This window comes from Bicyclus anynana, chromosome 26 (genome assembly GCF_947172395.1).
Source record: "Bicyclus anynana chromosome 26, ilBicAnyn1.1, whole genome shotgun sequence".
NCBI classification, from domain to species: Eukaryota; Metazoa; Arthropoda; class Insecta; order Lepidoptera; family Nymphalidae; genus Bicyclus; species Bicyclus anynana.
This window is the reverse complement of record NC_069108.1, coordinates 9202998-9226717: the sequence shown is the minus strand read 5'-3', so window position 1 is coordinate 9226717 and position 23720 is coordinate 9202998. Positions and strand designations below refer to the sequence as shown.

Below are 23720 nucleotides of genomic sequence, written 5' to 3'. Positions count from 1 at the left end.
TAGGGGTTGAAAGTTTGTATGGAAAGTACTTTATATTTAGAGTTACAGTTTTAAAAATTTCTTCATAAATCATAAAAAAATACGAAATATAAAGGGATTCAAAAATTTTTTAATTCAAACTCTAAACTGGTGATATAGTGCTTGAAAGTTTACATTGATTTCCACGCGGACGAAGTCGCGGGCGTTTGCTAGTAATTAATAAACAGAATATGAGTCAAGTACCTAATTCGCTTCGTCATATTTTCCTGTACATTGTTTGTTTTTCATTCTATATATACTTATTTGGAAATTTCACCAATATAATAATGAGGAAAGATTTGTATTTTTGTACATTCCGTAATGGATAAAACGCAAATGGTTATTACCTAATTATCTAAAACTAATATGAATACTTTAGAAAAAAATAGGGTGACCAAGTTATATATTTTTTTTGGATTTCTCAAATTTTTCCATCTTGAATTAGTTTTTTTCAATGCTGAAGGCTGTACCTTAAAAAAATCTGCTTGTATTTAAGACTTAAAAGATCTGAATTTTGTTAAACATCACGGATTAACTATAGTGCCAATGTACTATACTATTTTTATAAATAACTAGCGGACGCCCGGGAATTCGTTCGCGTGGAATTAAATTTTTCACAAATCCCGCTGGAACCATGAATTCCGGGATGAAAAGTAGCCTATGTGTTAATCCAGAGTAAAATCTATTTCCATTCCAAATTTCAGCCAAATCGCTTCAGTAGCCGCAGCGTAAAAGAGGAACAAACATACTTACACACAAACTTTCGCCTTTGTAATATTAGTGTAATAGAATGATGCTTTAATTTTTTTGTAGAAGAAACTTTGACTGCAATCATTTGTTTTCTTTCATTGGAGCCGTTGGATCAGCTTCCACCTCCACACAGGAAGTAAAACTATAAGATATTGTAATGTTGTCATCAATTGTAAATTATAATACTGTATGACTTTTTCAAAAGAGCAACTGTTGAGTTTCTTGCCGGTATCTTCTCAGCAGAACCTGCCTTCCGAACCGGTGGTAGAATCTTTACAAATAGTCAACTGACGTGTCAAAAGTGCTTGTAAACTGAGCATACTTGAAATAAATGATTTTTGATTTGATTTGATTTGATTTGATTTGATTTGATTTGATTTGATTTGATTTGATTTGATTTTGATTTGATTTGATTCACTAAGATGACCCGATTTTTCTGCCACAAAACAACGAAGCTAACATTGAAAAAAAAAATTCAAGATAGAAAAAACTAAAGTATCACTTGGTCACCGCAGGGATTTTTTCAAAACTAATCAAATAATTTGATCAATGGGGATGATGACTAGGTTTGAATATATTGATTTTTATGATACATTCGGGTAAATAGGGTCAATGTTTACTAATTTATACATAATTGTTTGGATATTTGCAAAATAAATAAGATTATAAAATTTCAAAATCTATTAAAAATCTTTTATCGTAATTAGATGAAAATTCATACAGTTTTAACTTCCTTACATTAAATGTAATAATAAACGCACAAATAACAAAGATTAGTAATTTTGTTTAAACACCCATACAAATCTAACGATCATTAATTGCCTACGACGTCATTAGTTCGTACCATTTTGTATGTGGCGTTTTTCAGGTATCCGCGACAGCGCCGCAAATCTGACCCTTTAAATCCCTGTAGCTCCGAAAGTAATGATCGCAGATACCCTGTTACTTTTACACAATTGCTTTACTATTAGCATATTCTTAATTTATATAGAATTTAAAAAATTGTCATCATCCCTATTCGATTTTTCCATACTATGCTGCATCGGCAACCATTTTTTCGACGCAAACACATAATAACCCTATAACTAATCGTATGTTATTTTTATATAAGTAATTAGGTGGTGTATTACTACCATTATGTACTACCGTTTGCGTTTTATCCATTAACTACCGCGTGGTTCCCGTTCCCGTAGGAATACGGGGATAATATATAGCCTCGAGCCTTCCTTTATAAACGAGCTATCTAACACTGAAAGAATTTTTCAAAACGGACCTGTTCCTGAGATAAGCGCGTTCAAGCAAACACACAAACAAACTCATAAACTTTATAATATTAATATGGATTACGGGACATCCTGTATAGTAGTGGGTGTCCGTTAGTGATTGATATGTGAATAAGCTTTTAAATCTATACTAATATTATAAAGCAGAGTTTGTTTGTTTGTTTGATTGAACGCGCTAATCTCAGGAACTACTGGTCCGATTTGAAAAATACTTTCAGTGCTAGATAGCCCATTTACCGAGGAAGGCTATAGGCTATATTATATTTTCAAAAAAATTAGAGATCCTTCCTAAAACTCCAATAATGTATACAAAAGTTTTGTATACATGGCGTGCGCTGCAAAAACTATTGATGTTAGAATAAAATAATGTACTACAACTATGTATAACACATCATTTTCTACAAAAAGTGTCGCGACAGCATATATCTATCTCCTATATTTTAGCAGATTTAGCCTTTAGTCCTTAAAAAAATATTTAAATCATTTAATAAGGTTTATGTCATTATTTACTCAACTAAACTTAAATCCTTATCAAAATGAATTAATAATCAAGAGGATATTATAGAGATAAGATTTGCCTTTTACAGTATGTTAATTAGTCGTATAGTTTCGGAGATAATACAAAATTTCTAAGACGCTAAAAGACGCCCCGCGGTTTCACCCACATAGTTCCTGTTCCCAAAAGAACACGGAGTAAAAAAATTGCCTGTGATTCAAATAACTTAGCTTTCTATGTGGAATGGTGAAAGAATTTTCGAAATCGTTTCTGAAGGAAGGAAGTTTTTACAATAAGCTTCCAGAATCCTATAAAAATATGCCCCTAATAAAGTTTAGGCGAATAATCTTCTCCATTTTAAATAATAAGAATTATTCCAGTGTTGACGAGTACATGAATGACAAAATTTTGTAATATTGACGTTTTAGTATAATAAATTATTGTAAAATACTGTAAATATTTTCACGCTGATATGTCAGTAAAGTGTGTTGGATTTTTTTTTTCTATAATGTAAGAACCATTGTAACCCACAGTTTCAACAAATAACTTATTATTATTATTTTTAAGGGTGTGAAACAGGGGTTGAAAGTTTACATCGATTTTCGCGCGGACGAAGTCGCGAGCGTCCGCTAGTTTAGTATAAAGGAAAATCCAACAAATTAATCGGCGATACAAAAAGTTACACACCAAGGTCTTTGTATTCATTCGTCCATTACTGTACATTGGAACAGGTTACGTGCTCTATACTAGTGAGTGCAGTAATATCGAGACGCGCGGTAGTGCGTCAGCCGAATAGAGAGAACGGCTGTCAAGCGACAGAGGTATTCACACGGACCATTTGAAGCCACTTTTGTCAACTTTTTTAATACATCAAAATTTCGTAGCATCAAAATGTTGAGGGAATTTGTGACAGTGATCGTAGCTGTGATCGTAGTCAGCTGTCAACCCGACCACGAGAATGGACAGTTGTCGACAACCAACCCGGAGCTGCACTCAAAAGTTGACGAATTAACTAACAACAAACATAGATATGGCACACCGCATAATGACATATATGGCACACCGCATGACAGATTTGGCACATCGCATAATGACAGATATGGCACACCGCATGATATCAGTGATAGTAAACCGTTGAATGTCAGTGATAGTAAACCATTGAATGTCAGTGGTGGCACACCACATAATGTCAGTGATAGTAAACCATTTAAAGTCAGTGACTTTACAACAGTTATGTCAACGCCAAATGTCGCTAGCGACCATGTTATAACCCACTTGCATCGTGTACGCCGGTGGTACGGTAATTTGCGTTACAATAGATGTCAAAAGGGTCAAAAATGGAACAGACTAGCCAAGATATGTCAACGTATTTTCTACAAATAAGACGTTTGGTACTCTGTTTTTACCCGAATGCAAGACGGTTATGTTTTTCGCGCGTAGCTTGTTTGTAATATACTTTTTATAACACATTTGCTCGTAAAGTGTCGCTTACTTCACTAATTCCAATACCGTAATGTATGTTATTACGCACATGTGCCGTAATGTAATATATAACCTTTATCATCCGTCTAAAAACGAACGGTACTTTTTAAAATCTTTGAAAAGAGTTTTTATGTCAGAAAAAGTGCTCACCATTTTACGAATAAAATTAACTTTGTGAGATATGGTATGAAATGGCTTGAATAAAAACTAACATTAATAAATATGTTTTAGAAGGCTTGTAATTAAATAAATATGAATATTATTAATGGTGTTAACATATTCTATAATATAAGACTCCTTAAATTAGTTGTGTTTTACTTTTTTCCTTATAACTTCTCAGGCAATATCATAATTGTTTTAATTTAAATTTGAAAGCCGTGGTAGCCCAGTGGATATGGCCTCTGCCTTCGAAGGCATAGGATCGAATCCGGTCCGGTGCATGCACCATTTTGTTGGTGGGAGGCTTCGGCCGTGGCTAGTTACCTTTACCTACCGACAATGACGTACCGCCAAGTGATTTAGCGTTCCGGTACGATTTCGTGTAAAAACCGAAAGGGGTGTGGATTTTCATCCTCCTCCTAACAAGTTAGCCCGCTTCCATCTTAGATTGCATCATCACTTACCATTAGGTGAGATTGCAGTCAAGGGCTAACTTGGAATTATTCTTTCCAAAGAACCTCTTATTTTAAGAAATTTAAATATCACGTGTCTCAAACGATGAAGAAAAATATTGTGAGGAAAAAACGGTCGAATTCAGAAACCTTCTCCTTTTTTTGAAGTTTCCAAAAAATGCAGGTTTCACAAGTGTTAAAAAATAATTAAATAATAATGATTATTTAAATTTTATTAAACAGACACAAAAAGTTGGTTCGTAAGTGTTACATACAATCTGTTAAGTCTTTCTTTATTAGTACCACAAAATACCTTTACAAAAATAAGAAATAAGGATAAGGGAAGGAAATAAATGCTAGTGTTAAGTCTATGTCTCGTTGGCAATTTTGCTTTGGCATAGATATTTTTTTCTTTTTTTTTATAGTTTCAGACCACAGATTAAACACAATCTACTTAAACTCGTATGTAAAAGAAATTCGTATTATAGTAAAATCTTTAATTCAGCGAACGCATTGACAGATGCTAATGTCACTTTGTAAAATAATGATACCATATTTATTGTCATAGTGATGTCCTGTTCTGTATAGGTAAAAAATAGTGCCTCAGTTCATTCACTCCCATAGAGGAATATTTAAAAGAAATTTGTCAAAACGCTTTGAAAGAAAAATTAATTATGTAACTGACCAATTACATAATTAATTTTTCTTACCTATTATCCATGTCTCTAAAAGTACCAATACCTCCGATTTGAAAAGAGTAATGAAAATAAAAATAAAATTATAGGATTAAAATATTTATTGTACAAAAAAAGTTACAGTTGTTATTTAGTTACAAAATCCTCCTCCATATTTATAAACTTGGTGTTTTTGGGAGGATGGCGAGTTACTACTATGTTACTAGTATGCTAATTATTATCTATATTTATATTATAAACAGGAAAAAATTGATTCTTCGTTTGTTTGCATTAAATATACTCTGAATCAATTGATGAATATTCAATATTTCGTTTCGCTTTCCTATGTGCCAAAACCTTAGACCATTAAAAAGAATGGACCTGTTTCGCACCCAAATTCACCAACAAAAAAGTCTCGTTTTTTTGAGGGGGACGAGGTAAACATCGAAAAAATTAACACCATTAAGTATATTCTGTGTCCATACACTACACACAACTATATAATTGACTCGCAATACACACACGCGTAATTTTTACACACACTAACCAACACATCGCTTAGACTATCCACAGAATATATATATAGAATGTTCGATTACTTGATCGATTTTTTGCTGTTCCGTCAAAGGAATCGATTCTTTTTAGAAATCGTTTTTATTACAAATTTGATAAAATTATGGTAGAAATACTTACAAATGAAACGTTACTCCATCTTTTACTAAACTACAAGTTTTTGGCAGTTTTTTACGCCATTCAACTACACAAACCGGCATTTTTAGGGAGATCTTTACACTACGACAACGACAATGAAACATCGATTCTATAGCGAAAGTTTTTATAAATGCGTTAGATCACTGATTCTTGATTTTTAACAGAAGGGTAACGGTTTACGAGGCAGATCCTTTCTTTTTAATGGTCTAAGACTAGAAACAATTACAATAATTGAGATATTGGTATTATTTGGCATATCTGCATTAATCGATTCCATCGCCTATCATGTGCACATCGGTGAAGACGTGGGGCACCATAATATGGCCCCGAAAATGAATAAGAATAATTGTCACCAAACATAATTGCACCTGAACTTGACGAGTGTGACCCTATCTGTCGCAACAAACGTTTCTTTCCACGAGACACAACTGGTGTCGAATCAACTGCTGCATTAGCACTGTCATTCAATAAGTTACTATCGCTGACATGCAACAGTTTACTATCACTGACATTCAACGGTTTAACATCACTGACATTGAATGGTTTAACATCACTGACATATAATGGTTCACCCTCACTGACATTATATGGTATGCCATCATTATTGTTTAAATTCTGCATTCTTCTGGCTTTACCATCACTGTTGAGCATCTCTAGAACATTTACATGCAGTTTGCTGTCATTTCGTACGTCAACTTTAGATCTCAGCTCCGGTTTAGTTGTCGACAACTGTCCGTCGTTCGGTCGACAGCAAACTACGCTCACAGCTACGATCACTGTCGCAAGTTCCATCAACATTTTGATGTAATAATATTTCAGCACGCACTATTAGAGTGCGCGTAGCCTGACCACAGAACAATAGACGAATACAGGGAAATTCGACCGCAACTATTTATATCACCGAATATATTATGATATTTTCCTATATGGACCGAGAACCTACGATCTCACTCGAGGAAAGACTGGATGCATAGATTTATAACACGTAGATAGTGTGTAGTCGCAGGATTATTGAGTAATTTTATGTGCCCCGAAATGGGAGCCCTCGATGCATCGCTACGATACGATAAGTAAGTAATTAGATTAGCTCTTACACTCACATAGTCACAGAAGTGGATGTTTGGAGTGAAAAATTGTTAGGTTATTAGTCTAGTCAATTACCCAATTCGCTTCGTCACTATGTTCCCTACATAGTGACGAAGCGAATTGGGTATATGACTCATTGTGTTTCATTATTTAATTTTTAAATTTCAAACCTCTAATTTATTTATTTCACTAACTATCATCTTAATATTCATGCCACACCTTATTTCGGTGACGTCATAAACGTTGCATCCAATACATATCAGTATATATATTACAGTCCGGCCGCTCAGAGATTGCGTTACTGACAGATCGTGCGAATGGGACAAACATATTCAATAGCGTGTGCGTCGTGTTATTATACTAATGTCAAGAGCCGTGATAGCCCAGTGGAAATGACCTCTGCCTCCGATTCCGAAGGGTGTGGGTTCGAATCCGGTCCGGGGCATGCACCTCTAACTTTTCAGTTGTGTGCATTTTAAGAAATTAAATATCACGCGTCTCAAACGGTGAAGGAAAACATCGTGAGGAAATCTGCACACCAGAGAATTTTCTTAATTCTCAAGTCAAGTCTGACAATTCACATTGGGCCAATGTGGTGGACTATTGGCCTAACCCCTCTCATCCAGAGAGGATACTCGAGCTCAGCATTGAGCCGAATATGGGTTTATAACGAATGTACCATACGTACAAATTGTACAACATGGTACATCACATGATGCAGAACATTTGCATATATGAAGAGGAAAAGCGCGTAAATCTAACTTTTCATATGCTATACTAGGAGTTCCAGAGCTTAGCAGATTCATTATTTTTTTTTAATTCTTTACTAGTTAGCCCTTGACTACAATCTCACCTAATGGTAAGTGATGATGCAATCTAAGATGAAAGCGGGCTAACTTGTTAGGAGGAGGATGAAACCCACACCCCTTTCGGTTTCTATACGGCATCGTACCGGAACGCTAAATCGCTTGGCGGTACGTCTTTGCCGGCAGGGTGGTAACGGCGGAAGGCTCCCACCAACCAGACCTAGACCAATTAAGTAAATCTCAATCTGCCCAGCCGGGGATCGAGTACAGCACCTCCGTCTTGTAAATCCACCGCGCATACCACTGCGCCACGGAGGCCGTCAAATTATATCACTAAATATAAACAAATAAACAAAATCTTTCAAAACTTTATTAGATAAATACAGATTGTTGGGCGTTAGAGTTTATAGCATACAAATTATTATTAAAATACTAGCGAACACCCGCGTCTTCGTCCGCGTAAAATTAGTTTTTTACAAATCCCTCGGAAACCATGTATTTTTCCGGGATAAAAAGTAGCCTATATGTTAATCCAGAGTGAATACTATTTCCATTCCAAATTTCAGACAAATCGCCTCAGTAGCCGCAGCGTAAAAGAGGAACAAACATACATACACACTTACACACAAACTTTCGCCTTTATAATATTAGTGTGAATAGAAGCAGGCGTCACTTGGCAGAAGGTTTCACGAAATTCACGAGATAGTCCCAAGGTCTCCTGTAGGCCCAGCATACAAACACCGACATTCTAGTGAAGAGAAGTAGACAAAATGTCAAGAAATTGCAGTGGAGTTGTCCTAGTATCATCAATATATTTCATTGATGAGACTGGGACAAGATAGCGATATTTCCGGCGCCGCACATTAGTTGACATTTTGTCTATTTCTCTCCACGATGTATGTCATGGCGTGCATGTTAGGACTACTGAGAGAGTTCTTCGAAAGGTCTGTGTGTTTTCTCTTTTAGGTTTTTTATTTCATTTTATTTACACACATAATCATACAGTACATAATCTAATAAATAAACAAAATAGACGAAAGATAATACTAAAGACTAAGAGCACTGCCTCTTTAAGACGCCATGGCGACGTCGCCACTTGACACTTGACTTCTGGCATCCGAAGGTCGCCAAATCGAGTAGCCATGACTTCTCGACAGTCAGTTCGTTTACATCGTCAGGAATGGATGTAGAAGAAATCGCACTACTTTGTTATCTACGTACGTAGAAAAATAGAAAAAAAAAGAAACTATGGATTCATCCTTTTATATGAGATCGAAGCCGAAGTGGTATTTTTTTTAACTGATTTACGAAAATACGAAATTACGATCAGAATACTCATTAGATGAACTATCCGATACACAAGGACGGTTTTGTATTTCTATTATAATTATTTCAGTATCGAAACTTATTATTTACAACATCAACTAGGTACTATATTTCGAGCGAGCGTCCAAAATGGCAGCTGACTGAAGACTGAGTGAGCGAGGTGCAGTTTGCCGTGTACATTATAGTGGCAACGTCGCCAGACCGCCAGAGTATCCAGAAGCCACGTAGAGACTTCTAGCTCGTGGCCACGCTTCCATTTTGGCGACGTTGCCAAACCGTCGCCAAGTGAGTTAGGTACCATACATTTCAATATTAACTGCTTGGATACGTAGCCGACGACGTCTCCATGGCGTCTTAATGAGGCAGAGCTCTAAAACTAAATGATTAAGTAACTAATAGCTATCCACTCTGTAAGTGGTTTATATCCAACCTCTTGAAGTGTACACTCGTGTAGAAAAAAATTCAATATTGTTTAAGTAATATTGATATTACTTAAATAATATTGATATTTTTTTCACAGTAAGAATGCGTCATCCTAAAATGGAGAACGTTTGCCCGCATTTGTACAATTTTTTTTTATTCATTACAAGTTAGCCCTTGACTACAATCTCACCTGATGGTAAGTGATGATGCAGTCTAAGATGGAAACGTACTAACTTGTTAGGAGGAGGATGAAAATCCACTCCCCTTTCGGTTTCTACACGGCATCGTACCGGTACTCGCTCGGCGGTACGTCCTTGCTGGTAGGGTGGTAACTAGCCTCAGCCGAAGCTTCCCACCAGCAAATTGGTGGTAGCAAAGAGCTAATGCGTTCAAACACTTCGCAATCGAGTCGTAAGTGGTACAAAATAATTTTGGGTTCCTCGGATCTTGACGGAGAATGGCAATATAAATGGAAAATTAAATATTTTTTATAATGATTGAGATTTTCTTTTCATTTTAGTTTTTTTTGGCATACACCGGCGATGTAATTCCACTTTTGATCGTTTGAACATCTACTTTTCCTTGGTTTCACAAAGTCGCCAGTGGGCGGTGCGCGCCGGCGATGGGGCGGTTTGGTTTTTCTTCCACTTTCCACTACTGGTTTCGAATTAAAAACTGCAGAATCACTGACATTCAACGGTTTAGCATCACTGACATTCAACGGTTTAGCATCACTGACATTCAACGTTTTAGCATCACTGACATTCAACGGTTTAGCATCACTGACATTCAACGATACACTAACATTGACATTCAACGTTTTAACATCACCGACATTCAATAGTTTACTATAACTGAAATTCAACAGTTTAGCGCCACTGACATTCAACGTTTTTGAATCACTGACATTATTCGGTGTGCCATCACTGACATTCAACGTTTTAACATCCCCGACATTCAATAGTTTACTATAACTGAAATTCAACAGTTTAGCGCCACTGATATTCAACGTTTTAAAATCACTGACATTATTCGGTGTGCCATCACTGACATTCAACGATATACTAACACTGACATTAAACGTTTTAACATCACCGACATTCAATAGTTTAATATCACTGAAATTCAACAGTTTAGCACCATTGACATTCAACGGTTTAGAATCACTGACATTATTCGGTGTGCCATCAGTGACATTCAACGTTTTAACATCCCCGACATTCAATAGTTTACTATCACTGAAATTCAACAGTTTAGCACCATTGACATTCAACGGTTTAGAATCACTGACATTCAACGTTTTAACATCACTGAAATTCAACAGTTTAGAACGACTGACATTCAACGTTTTACCATTGACATGTGGTGTACCATCACTGTTTACATTATCCGGTCGTCTGTCCACGCCATTACTGTACAGAAATTGTAGGACATTAAATTGACGTGTGTGTACTTCTTTAACTTTTGACTGCAGCTCCGGTTTAGTTGTCGACAACAGTCCATCGTGGTTCGGTCGACCGCAGACTACGCTCACGGCTATGATCACTGGCACAAGTACTCTCAACATTTCGATATAATAATAACGGACAATAGTGGCACAAGACGCTTCCTGTAAACCCACTACTGTCGCTCGCCGTCCTCTCTTTGGCTGACACACCACCGCGCGTCTCGATATTTCAGCACTCGCTATTGAGAGCACGTAACTTGATCGTAGAACAGTTGATGACTGAATACAGGGAAATTCGAACGAAACTATTTATATCGTCGAATCATTTGTGGGATTTTCCTAATGGACCGATGGTCTAAGAGCCAGCATTAGAATTATACAGGGTGTTCCGTAATTAATTGATAAAACGCAATCGGTAGATACACCACCTAATTATATAAAACTAATTTTGTATAATTTTCCAAAGATCCCTAGGGTGACCAAGATAAGATTATTTTTCGGATTTTTAAAAAAATATTTTTCTTTCATTAAGATGACCGAATTAAAAAAAATTGTCCTGTAAAAAAAATGCTTGGAGCTGATGTGTACTATCATTTAAAAAAGTTGTACACTTATCGAGGTTTGTAAATTGGTATAAAACTTGTGTCTACTCTTTGTATTTACAAAGTTGCTGGTAAAAATGTATGGAAGGTGCTGAATTTTCAATACACGAAAAAAAATTTAAAGTTAAAAAATTTAAAGAAAAAAAATTTAAAGACTTTAAAATGTCTTACAATATCTGCCTACTTGCTTAAATTTACTAATGTAGTCATTTATATTGTTGAATTATTGAAGAATTCAGATTTCCAAAATCATCAGCTACAGCATGAATAAAACTAATACAAGATAGAAAATTTTGAAAAAATCTGAAAAAATAAATATAACTAGGTATTTTTAGAAAACTATTCAAATTAGTTTTAGAATACCGTTTGGGTATTATTCTTTAATTACGAGACACCCTGTATATTTAACTGGGCAACCTATTTGAAACGTGTCAATTAAAATGTGTCAAATAAAAAAGTAAATTTATTTCTTATCACTTATAAACAAATATGATGAGCTCAGACCAATTATAGAAGGACCTGTATCGCACTTATAGTCACGAACAAAATTGTCTGTCATTTTCTGAGGAAATGAGCATAGATTTGGTATATATTCTATACTAAATTAGAAGTTTTTGCCCATTTTTTACACCATTCAATTAAACAGAAGGGTATTTTTACGAAGCTCTTTAACCGACGAACACGATTACAACTATAAAACGTCGATACTTTAGAGACAGCTTTTACAATCACATTAGATCGTTGATCATATACTTTGACAGAAAAGTAACACCTAGCGAGGCAGGTCCTGTACAATAATTGGTCTGAGATGATGAGGGTATATATTTCTGACGCCGGCTCTTAGAGCAATACGTTTGACGTGGTTATCAATAGAGAATAAAAACAGATCGACCCTTGACCGCTGGACATTCGTTATGTTTGTACTATTACATTGAAACTTAAGAGTGTGCAATATGTAATTTGGTGGTTACAAATGGTTCTGGATCTCAGATTCGGGAAAAGTTAGGAGCCTGATATTTGGGTAAATGATATTTCAAAGTGTTAGCTTCGTTATGACTATACAAAATACACAATTTGTAAAACTTTTCTCGATAGTTTATTTTTTTGAAAAATACATGTTTTGCTCACATTTTGCTTTCAATCTCAGGAAAAGGAAACTTATTTTCTTAAATTTTTGTTTTGTATAGAAAATTAGGTATATATCTTGAACATGGCCATTTTGTTTTTCGTTATGTTGTTTAATTTACTTGCAATTAGGTAAAAATGGTTTTGGCGCTCACGTCATAAAAATTTGCGTCGCGCGTCAATCGCTCCGTGCTTTTCACTCACGTGAAAGTCATAATTCGGCGTCTCGCTTGCGCTTCGAATTTTATCCATATCGTACCGACGCGCTGCGCGCTCTTAACATAGAATTATGAATGAGATTAGAAAGGGTCAAAACCCGGCACTTAGGTCAGTCTTTAATTAATAAACCAAAGCTAGTTTTTAAAACCTATCACTAAAAATGTAAAAATGTAAAAAAATCACAAAAAAATTGAACTGCAATTCCAAATCAGAAAATAAACTATAAAGCGAAAAATAACATCGTACATGCTACCATCTGATCACTTTGAATGCGGTGCCAACAGTGATGCATTAGCTCAAGCCGTTAAATCATACGATTTTACGATTTTCAGACAGTTCTTTCAGAGACAGCTTTAATTAATACGTCACTGGCCTGGCACCAACTTCAAAGTGATCAGAAGGTAGAACGTACGATCTTATTTTTCGCTTTTTAGTTTATTTTTTATTTTTAAAGTCAAGTTGAAGTTTTAAGAATATTTTTTATCTTGAACAATATTGAAAGTTACCGGTGCGACGCTTCGTATCGTACTGACTCGAGAATGTATTCGTTTTTGACTTTTGTATTTGTGACAGGTACGACACCGTCGTGTTCCGTACGATCTCTCTGTCTACCTATCATTCTTAATCTGTGATAATAAGTTTTGTAGCCTCAATATTTACAATTTGACGGCCTCCGTGGCGCAGTGGTATGCGCGGTGGATTTACAAGACGGAGGTCCTGGGTTCGATCCCCGGCTGGGCAGCTTGAGATTTTCTTAATTAGTCCAGGTCTAGCTGGTGTACGATGCCGTGTACAAACCGAAAGGGGTGTGGATTTTCATCTTCCTCCGAACAAGTTAGCCCGATTCCATCTTAGACTGCATCATCACTTACCATCAGGTGAGATTGTAGTCAAGGGCTAACTTGTAAAGAATAAAAAAAAAAAAAAGAAGTCCCGGACTTGTGCCTACAGGACGTAGGGTTAAGGAATTCCTGGACGATCGATCAACACTCCCTGTTCTCTGCTCGTGTTGTTCTCAAATAATCTTCTTAAAAAAAAAAATAAACGAAGTGGTATCACTCACTGGGGGGGCGCAGCTGCTGCGGGTGCTCCACCAGGTTGGTGATGGCGTCCTCGTTGACGTTGTCCACGATGTCGTCGGCGCCCGTGTTGCACGCCGCCACGCGCTGCGGGCCGGTACGCGCGTCCGCCGGGCCGGCCCGCGGCCGCCGCTCGCGCTCCTCCGGCGTCATCAGGATCACGCTGTCCCACCTGACCACGACCACGAGGTAACACATTTGTTTATTCTTTACAAACTAGAATTATATCCCATGGTATGCGGGCGACGGGAGGGGACTACGCGGACCTTTGGGAGTGTTACGAACGATTTGCCAAACTATAGTAAAACAAGTCAATAGTTAAAAAAAAAAAAAAAAAAACCCAACGGCCTAATTGCTCGCATCTAAGCTCGCGTATTTTGTGTAGCATATATTATTAATAATAATTATACGTTTTTCTAATTGTAGTTATTCTTTACAAAGTAGGACTATATCCCATGGTATGCGGGCGACGGGAGGGGACTGCGCGGACTTTTGGGAGTGTTACGAACGATTTGCCAAGCTATAGTAAAACAAGTCAATAGTTAAGTTAGTAAGTGAAATAAAAAAAACCTCTTCGTATAAAAGTTTTTCGTATCTTATACCGTTAAACACAAATTACCGTTAAATTATACATATATCAAACTAGCTGACGCCGCGTGGTTCCCGTTCCCGTAAGAATACGGGGCTAATATATAATTTTTCAAATCGGACCAGCAGTTCCTGAGATTAGCGCGTTCAATCAAACAAACAAACAAACTCTCCAGCTTTATAATATTAGCATAGATTTATTTTGCAAATATCCAGTCAATCTGTGATTTTTTTTGTATAAATTAGTTAACATTGACCTTATTTACCCGAATTTATCATAAAAATCAATATATTCAAACCTAGTCATCATCCCCATTCCGTTTGGTAACCCCAACTGTTGAGTTTCTTGCCGGTATCTTCTCAGCAGAACCTGCCTTCCGAACCGGTGGTAGAATCTTTACAAATAGTCAACTGACGTGTCAAAAGTGCTTGTAAACTAAACCTACTTGAAATAAATGATTTTTGATTTTGATTTCATTTGATTTGAACCCCAATAATTAAAAAAAAAAAAAAATATGTATATGACAGTGATCGCTGCGTGCGGTGACCACTCACCACTCGATGTCGGGCACGCGGTCGGCGTCGGGCGCGTCCGACGTCAGCAGCGCCAGCTTGGTGGCCGACGAGATGCCCGTCTTGCGCGCGATCTGCGATATCTCGTTCTGCAGCTTCTCCAGTTGCGCCTGCAATATACCGTGACTTTTCATCCCGCTCGTCGAAAAAGGGGCTTTTGTTGGTCGAAAAAAAAATTGCAGTGTAAAATTTTTTAAAAATTACTTAATCCTACGGTGGTACTTTTCATCCCGCTCGTAGGAAAAGGGACTTTTGTAGCTCGAAAAAAAATGGCAACAAGTAAAATTTTTAAAACATCATTAATCCTACGTTGGCACTTTTCATCCCGCCGTAAAAAAATTTTTTTTTTTAATTACAAAATCCTACTAATATTATAAACGCGAAAGTTTGTATAGATGTTTGGATGTATGTTTGGATGTTTGTTACTCTTTAAAACCTACTGAAGCGATTTAGCTGAAATTTGGAATGGAATTAGATTTTACTCTGGATTAACACAATCCATGGTTCCCGAGGGATTTGTGAAAAACTAAATTCCACGTCGACGAAGTCGCGGGCGTGCGCTAGTAGGCTATATAACTATTGTAGGGAATGGTAGTCTGGGACGGATATGAAGTCGCTCGATCTCGTGCCGACGCTAGATGGCGCGACTTTTAGGGAGTTAGAGAGGGGTAATGATCGGTTGGCGTGAACGACTTGCAATTTATGGTGCTCGTCGCACGGTCGGCTTCAGTATGCTCGTGGCGTTCGAGGCGGGGAGAGTGTCGTCTTCGTTATCAACCCATATTCGGCTCACTGCTGAGCTCGAGTCTCCTCTCAGAATGAGAGGGGTAAGGCCAATAGTCCACCACGCTGGCCCAATGCGGATTGGCAGACTTCACACACGCAGAGAATTAATCCTCTGGCGTGCAGGTTTCCTCACGATGTTTTCCTTCACCGTTTGAGACACGTGATATTTAATTTCTTATGATACATGATAGCCCAGTGGATATGACCTCTGCCTCCAACTCCGGATGGTGTGGGTTCGAATCCGGTCCGTGGCATGCACCTCCAACTTTTCAATTGTGTGCATTTTAAGAAATTAAATATCACGGGGAGAGTGACTTGAGTGAAAAAAAAGTGACTTATAAAAAAGTAGTCGTGTATGGGCGACAGGTGGCAGCACTCACCCGCATGCGCAGGCGCTCCGCCATCTGCGTGAACTTGCCGGGCTCGTGGAAGCGCAGCGCCCGGCGCGCGCGCGCCGCCGGCTTGCTCGCCACGCGCTCGTCCTGCCACGCCGCCTCGCCCGCCGCCTCCGCCGCGCCCGCCAGCTGCGCGCGGAACTCCTCGCGCCGCTTCGCGCGGATGTTGGCCTGCGCAGACGGACGGTCAGCCACTCGTATCGGGTCAAACAGAGCTTGCCCGGCGCGTCACGGACACGTAAGAAAGAAACGTACGTCAGTCACTCGTGCGCCCGATGCGTGACGTAAAAATATTATATTTATAAGATAAATAATAAGATAATATTATCGTAATATCTTATTATATTTACACGTAAGAAAAATTAGTATAATTGCCGGGAAAACCATAAAAACAATCCTTTTCGTAGGAGTAGGGTAGGGGTAAAGTAGGGGTAGGGTAGGGTAGGGTAGGGGTAGGGTAGGGGTAGGGTAGGGGTAGAGGTATAGAAGGGTAGAGTAGAGATAGAGAATAAGTGCACTTATGTCAAAACGAAGCTTGAACGGGTCCGCTAGTAATAAATAAATATTTCCCCAGCTGGGCGGATTGAGGTTTCCTTAATTGATCCAGGTACCGACAAACACGTACCGCCACGCGAGAGGTATAGTCAAGGGCTAACTTGTATAGAATAAAAAAAATGCACGTCAGCCACTCATGCGCACGGTGCGTCCGAGCGCACGGTGCGCATCGGTGTCAAACAGAGCGCCTGTCACCTTGAGCGTGGGCGCGCGGTGCGTGAGCTGCACGCGGCGGCCCGTCGTGTCCACGGTGCGCCCCTCGCGGTCCAGGATGAGCGGCGCGGGGCCCGTGCTGCCCGCCGCGGCGAGGGCTCCACCTGAAACACAACAAAGCTTCTAGAGCGAGCTCGGTTGGCTGGAGCGACACCAGCGGGGACCAGCACCAAATGGACCGACGTACAACGGCCAATCCTTAGTGGCCAAGTGTAGAAAAGGTCCAGAAAAGAAGAAGACGGCCTCCGTGGCGCAGTGGTATGCTCGGTGGATTTACGAGACGGAGGTCCTGGGTCCAGGTCTGGCTGGTGGGAGGCTTCGGCCGTGGCTAGTTACCACCCTACCGGCAAAGACGTACCGCCAAGCGATTTAGCGTTCCGGTACGATGCCGTGTAGGAACCGAAAGGGGTGTGGATTTTCATCCTTCTCCTTACAAGTTAGCCCGCTTCCATCTTAGACTACATCATCACTTGCCATCAGGTGAGATTGTAGTCAAGGGCTAACTTGTAAACAATAAAAATAAAAAAAAACATTAACATTGGAGTTGTGTGTTCCCCACAACTCTTAAACATTAATTAGCCAACATACCTGCCAGTTTCCTCTGTATCCTCGCCTGCAGCTCGGCTATCTTCCTCTGCTTCTCCAACTCCTCGGCCGACATCGGCGCGACCGCTGGGAATCATCAAATCATCATTATTATAGCTTTGAAAGTTTGTTGATGACACTCCCATAGTATGCGGGCGACGGGAGGGGACTGGAAGTGAGTTAGTGAGGTGTATCCTCAGACCCATTATTGTATAGGACCTGCCTCGCTGGACGTTATTTTTCTGTCAAAGTATATGATCAACGATCTAATGCGATTGTAAAAACTGTCTCTATAGAATCGATGTTAAATAGTCGTAATCGTGTGCATCGGCTAAAGAGCTCCGTAAAAATACCTTTTTGTGTAATTGAATTGTGTAAAAAACGGGCAAAAACTTCTAGTTTAGTTTAAGATGTATACTAGATTTGGTATACATCTTTCAGCTCGTTTTCCTCAGAAAATGACGGACAATTTTGTTCGGGACTATGAATGCGATACAGGTCCTTCTATAATTGGTCTGAGGGTGCATCAGTCGTAGACCGTCACTGTCGACAACAACTCGTATTCAATGACCTGCGTCTGCCAGAACAAAACGCACACATGTATACAAAAATAAGTCCGACGACCTGCTATATTATTGGTCGTCAAGGCAACCAAACAACTCATTTTATTTAATGTGATTATGGGATTTTTTTGTAATTCTAATTTATTTGTCTCTTTTTAGGGTTCCGCCCGTACGTAACTACCTGCCAAATTAAAAAACGGAATCCTTATTTCAATATGTAATACAAAAAACGAAATTTATTATTTCGCCAATTGCAAAATTAATAAATTTTATTAATTAAATTAAACAATTTGTTTTAAATATAGTTAAACATTAAATAAATAATTTTGAATAATAATAAAATTATTATTCATTATTATTAAAGTCCGTCAGGTTACCTTACAATTTCCGTATCGGCATGGGCACTGTAATATGTCTGTCACGGCAGTGACGGACATAAATACAGTCGAGCCTTGCCTGATGTGTATTGTTTAAGTATATTTATATTTAAAAAAAAAAAAAAAACTAACTTATGCCCGTGTCTATATATATATATTACTATGTATTACTACAGGGGGCTCACCGGGCTTGGAGTAGAGCACGGGCTTGATGACGCTGGGCGGCGGGAAGGCGCTCTGCTGCAGCTGCGCCTTCAGCTGCTGCGCGGCGGCGGCGGCGGCGCTCACGTTGCGCTCGCCCTTCAACGCCTGCAGCGTGCGCTTGCGCTCCTCGATCTCCCTCTGCGCGTTCGCCATCATCACCTGTCGACAGCCGCCACGTCAGCCAAGCAACGCAGCGTTCCGGTACGATGGTGTGCAACCGAAAGGGGTGTGGATATTCATTTAAGAAGTTAACACATTTCCACTTTGATTTGATTTTGATTTTTGTCTTTATTAAATAATATATTGTAATAGTGTTGTTAGAACAATAGACTTATACTAATAATACGGGGATAATATATATCCTATAGCCTTCCTCGATAAATGGGCTATCTAACACTGAAAGAGTTTTTCAAATCGGACCAGTAGTTCCTGTGATTAGCGCGTTCAATCAAACAAACAAACTCTTCAGCTTTATAATATTAGTATAGATTTGTATTGCTAACATGCTATGGTCATTTGTATGTACATGCTTACAAACAAATGACCATAGCATGAGGAGAGATAAACTCCGAGCAGAGTCCTGAACTTGTGACTACTGGATGTAGGGTTAAGGAATTCTTTGACAATCAATCAAAACTCCCCTTCTCTGCTCGTGTTGTTCTCCCTGCCGCCAAATTTGGTAAGATCCTAGTAGCAGCTTTGGATACTCGTTCTAATATAGAACTAGCTGCACTTCTAGAGAAGCCAAGGTCTTTAAGCAAGTTATAGAGAGATTTTGCTGGTAATCCTCTCACACCTACTTCTACGTACAGACTAACTACATAGACATTTTTAGTTAGTTCATTTGTTATGTCATAATATTTTTTCACTTTTACTAATTGCTATGAATCACTGAGAAAATAGCGATAGGGCAGTCTATATTTATTATGTGTATATGCGTACCATAAAGTTTTACTTTATTTTAGATTGCATCACCACTTGTCACCATGTGAGATTGCAGTCAAGGGCTAACTTGTAAAGAAAAAAAAAATTTAAAAGAAACCTTAATTTTATCGGCACTGAGGCCAGCCATCTTGGAGCCAATGGTCTCCCCGTCCTGTACGACTGCAGGCAGTTCTATCAAGTTTTCCACTTTCTTCTCTTTGCTCTCCTCTTTGTCTCTGTCGCGTTTGTCATCTCGCGACTCGTGCTTCTCATCTTGACGGGACCTTGTTTGAAAAAGTTTTTATTTAATTAATTATATTATTATTACTGGCAGGTGAGCTTCGGCTATGGTTAGAGATGAATATCTTAGCATTCCCCGTGCAGGTGCCGGGTCCATCGCGTGGTAGAGAGAAAAACTCAAAACAGAGTCCTGAACTTGTGACTACAGGACGTAGGGTTAAGGAATTACTTGACAATCGATCAACACTCCCCTCCTCTTCTGTGGTTCTCCCTGACGCCAAATTTGGTAAAATCCTATTAGAGCAGCTTTGGATACTACTACTAGCTACATTTCTAGAGAGGCTATAAGATGTAGGTATTCTTAGACCTACCCAATATACACACAAAATATCATAAAGATCTGTACAGCTGTTTCTGAGGATTTTTGGTAACAGAGAGACACGAGTCTCCGTGGCGCAGTGATAAGTGGATATAAATGATGGAGGTCCTGGGTTCATTCCCTGGATGTATCAGTTGAGGTTTTGTTAATTGGTCCAGTTCTGGCTGGTGGGAGGCTTCGGCCATGGAGTACCACCTTACCAGCGAAGACATACTGCGAAACGATTTAGTGTTCTGTTAATATGCCGTATAGAGACAAAAAGGGTTGTGGATTTTCATTCTACTTCTAAGTCCGCTTCTATCTTAGATTATATCACTTACCATCAGGTGACGATTATGGTTAAGGGCTAACTTGTAACGACCAAAAATTAAAAAGATAATTTTATACATTTTTGAAAAAAGTATATGCACCTTATTTTTTTTGATATGACCAATATTCTCATTCCCCTCCAACTAGTCGGGACAGACTGTGCTACGAGAGGGTACGACAATAGACCAACAGGGCAGGGATCAAACCACCACCCCTTGGTGATGAGTTCAACCGCTCTTACCGTTGAGCTATTCAGGCTTTGTTAATTGTATATACCTTTTAACGTCTTTATCCTTGTCTTTGTTCTCGTCATGTTTCCTCTTGGGCGCCTTCGCTGCAGACACTAGCTCCTGTGCCAGAGCGAGGACCTTGTCCGCTAGCTTGCTGGCCTTCTTCGACTCTATGTGCGCTGAGATTTTGTCTATTATCTTCCTTCTTTCGTAGCTGAAACATAATACATACAAACATCATTATCTCTTGGTGCTATATATATATTTTTAGCAGAAACTTTGAAAAAAAAGAAAACCAATGTCGAACAAAGATTATGATTCACAACATTTGACAGGACAACTTAATTAACAAATCAAACTGTAACCAAAACAAAACCCTAGATTGGAAGAGAATGACCTTAAGTGGAGTCACGCACTTGTGAACGCTGTGGTGCCTCTGACTGTTAACAAACACTCCCCTTTCCCACACAAATCACTGTCCCCGCCTATCCCAAGTAACCAATAAAGAATTACACAACAAGAAATGTGACTGACTTACAAGACAAGAAAGACAAATTTGTTTCAAGTAAATTAGAGATCATAATATTTGACAAACACATTATAATAATAATAATAATAAAGCCTTTATTTACTGAATTATTAACATATCATTGACACTGGTTCTTTTCTTCAGCTTGCCCTCGGGCATAGGCCTCCTCCAGACACTTCCATAGTTCTCTATCTCTTGCTTTCCTTCTCCATGTGTCTCCTGCTGTCTGTCTGAGGTCATCCTCCCATCTTTGGCAGGGGCGACCTCTTTTCCTTTTTCCTATCCTAGGATACCACTCTGTCACATCCCTGGTCCACTTATCCCTTTTATCCCGCATGAAGTGTCCTGTCCACTTCCACTTAAGCTTCTTAATTGTTACTGCCACATCTCTGACCTTGGTCTTGCTTCGGATAGTAGAGAGTCTGACTTTGTCTTGTTTTTTTATATCATGACAAATACATTATTATTTTTTAAAAATAGCCCATTAGCTTATACACAAAATTATTTTAAAAGTTATTGGTTGAACCCCCACCAGGTGGACTGACACCAAGAGTCGGGCATACGCTGGATGCAGGCAGCTAAGGATTGTGATGTTTGGAAGTGCCTATAAAAGGCCAATGTCCTGCAGTGGACATCCATCGGCTGACATGATGATGATCACTGGGTAGTGGGTACTTCAGTATTAACCCATATTTGGCTCACTGCAGAGCACGAGTCTCCTTTCAGAGTGAGAGGGGTTAGGCCTATAATCCACTAAGCTGGCGCAAGACGGATTGGCAGACTTGACACACGCAGAGAATTAAAGAAATTCTCTGGTATGCAGGTTTCCTCACAATGTTTTCCTTCTTTTAATTTCTTAAGATGCACACAACTGAAAAGTTGGAGGTACATGCCCCGGACCAGATTTGAACCCACACCCTCAGGAATCAGATGCAGAGGTCATATCCACTAGGCTACCACAGCTCTTTTAGTGGGTACTTAGCTATAGACAATATTGTGAAAATCAATAACAAAGAGACTATGTCAATTTGGTTCAGGTTTTTCACATAACAAAGCACATTTGGAACCCTTGTAATTTTAATTTTAGGTTTTTGACTTTACTTCTAACCATAAACGTCAGATTATACGCTAGTAATGTGAGCTAAGGCTATAGAGACGAATATCTTAACAATGCTTGGATTCACTATGCGGGTGCCTGGTCCATCGTGTGGTAAAGAAATATATATGAAATCAATCATATCATATTATAAAGGTTAAATTTGGCAGGAACAGGGAGATACTTTATAGTTCGTAGACATTTTGCGACGACGGGCCGGATTCTAAGAACGGACGAAGTTGTGCTAGTTGGAAATAAATTAATTTTGAATTTGAATACTTACCCACTAGTCAGGCAGGACGAAACAGTAGATAATAGAGAACTGTCAGATTTTCCGATAGTCCTGTATATTGCACGGTCCAGAGACGAGCGCAGGTCCTCAACCTCCCTCCGGGATAGTTGCAAAGCCATGATAAACACTAAAATTTGTAGTTATAGTCCACCGAAATTTTTGGTTATATTTCTAATATACTACAAAATGAACACTTAAATGATACTACAAACTAGTAATTGTAAGGATTTAAGGAATTTTAACACTTTAATTTGAGAGAGAATTCATTTAGAATACAAAATAAAACAACTTCGACATCGACATAAAACAATCATTTGATTTGACCAAGGAACATGGATTTGACAGTCTTAACCACAGAATAAATCCAAAAATTGTTCGTACCACAGATTAATAGATACTGGTTCGTACTCAACTAAAATACTACAGTGTAGTGTTTCATCAGATCTTAGACCATTAATAACTGGACTTGGCTCGCTAACCGTTACCCCTCTGGCAAAGATCAAAAATCTATGATCTAACGCGTTTATAAAAACTGTTGCTACAGAATCGATGTTTCATTGTTGTGATCGTTTTCGTCGTGTAAAGAGCTCCCTAAAAATACCGGTTTGAGTAGTTAAATGGCATAAAAAACGGCCAAAAACTTGTAGTTTAGTAAAAGATGGAGTAACGTTTCATTTGAAAGTATTAAAGTATATTATTAAACCTTAATTTTATCAAATTTTTAATAAAAACAATTTATAAAAA

The 23720-nt window shown here is 38.5% G+C and overlaps 1 protein-coding gene across 1 annotated transcript in view; it reads right to left on the bottom strand.

Moving 5' to 3' along the window:
• Positions 1-23294, bottom strand: part of LOC112055631 (U4/U6 small nuclear ribonucleoprotein Prp3) — a 62444-nt gene extending 39150 nt beyond the window's left edge. The window contains exons 1-9 of the mRNA XM_052889462.1: positions 22968-23294; positions 21106-21273; positions 20020-20185; positions 18959-19136; positions 17837-17920; positions 17231-17352; positions 16466-16651; positions 15282-15409; positions 14123-14310 (exon numbers count right to left, since the gene is read on the bottom strand). Of these exons, the coding sequence (XP_052745422.1) occupies positions 14123-14310; positions 15282-15409; positions 16466-16651; positions 17231-17352; positions 17837-17920; positions 18959-19136; positions 20020-20185; positions 21106-21273; positions 22968-23095 (1348 nt within the window). The 5' untranslated portion in view covers positions 23096-23294. The remainder of the gene's footprint in view (positions 1-14122; positions 14311-15281; positions 15410-16465; positions 16652-17230; positions 17353-17836; positions 17921-18958; positions 19137-20019; positions 20186-21105; positions 21274-22967) is intronic.
• Between the last annotated feature and the right edge of the window lie 426 nt (positions 23295-23720).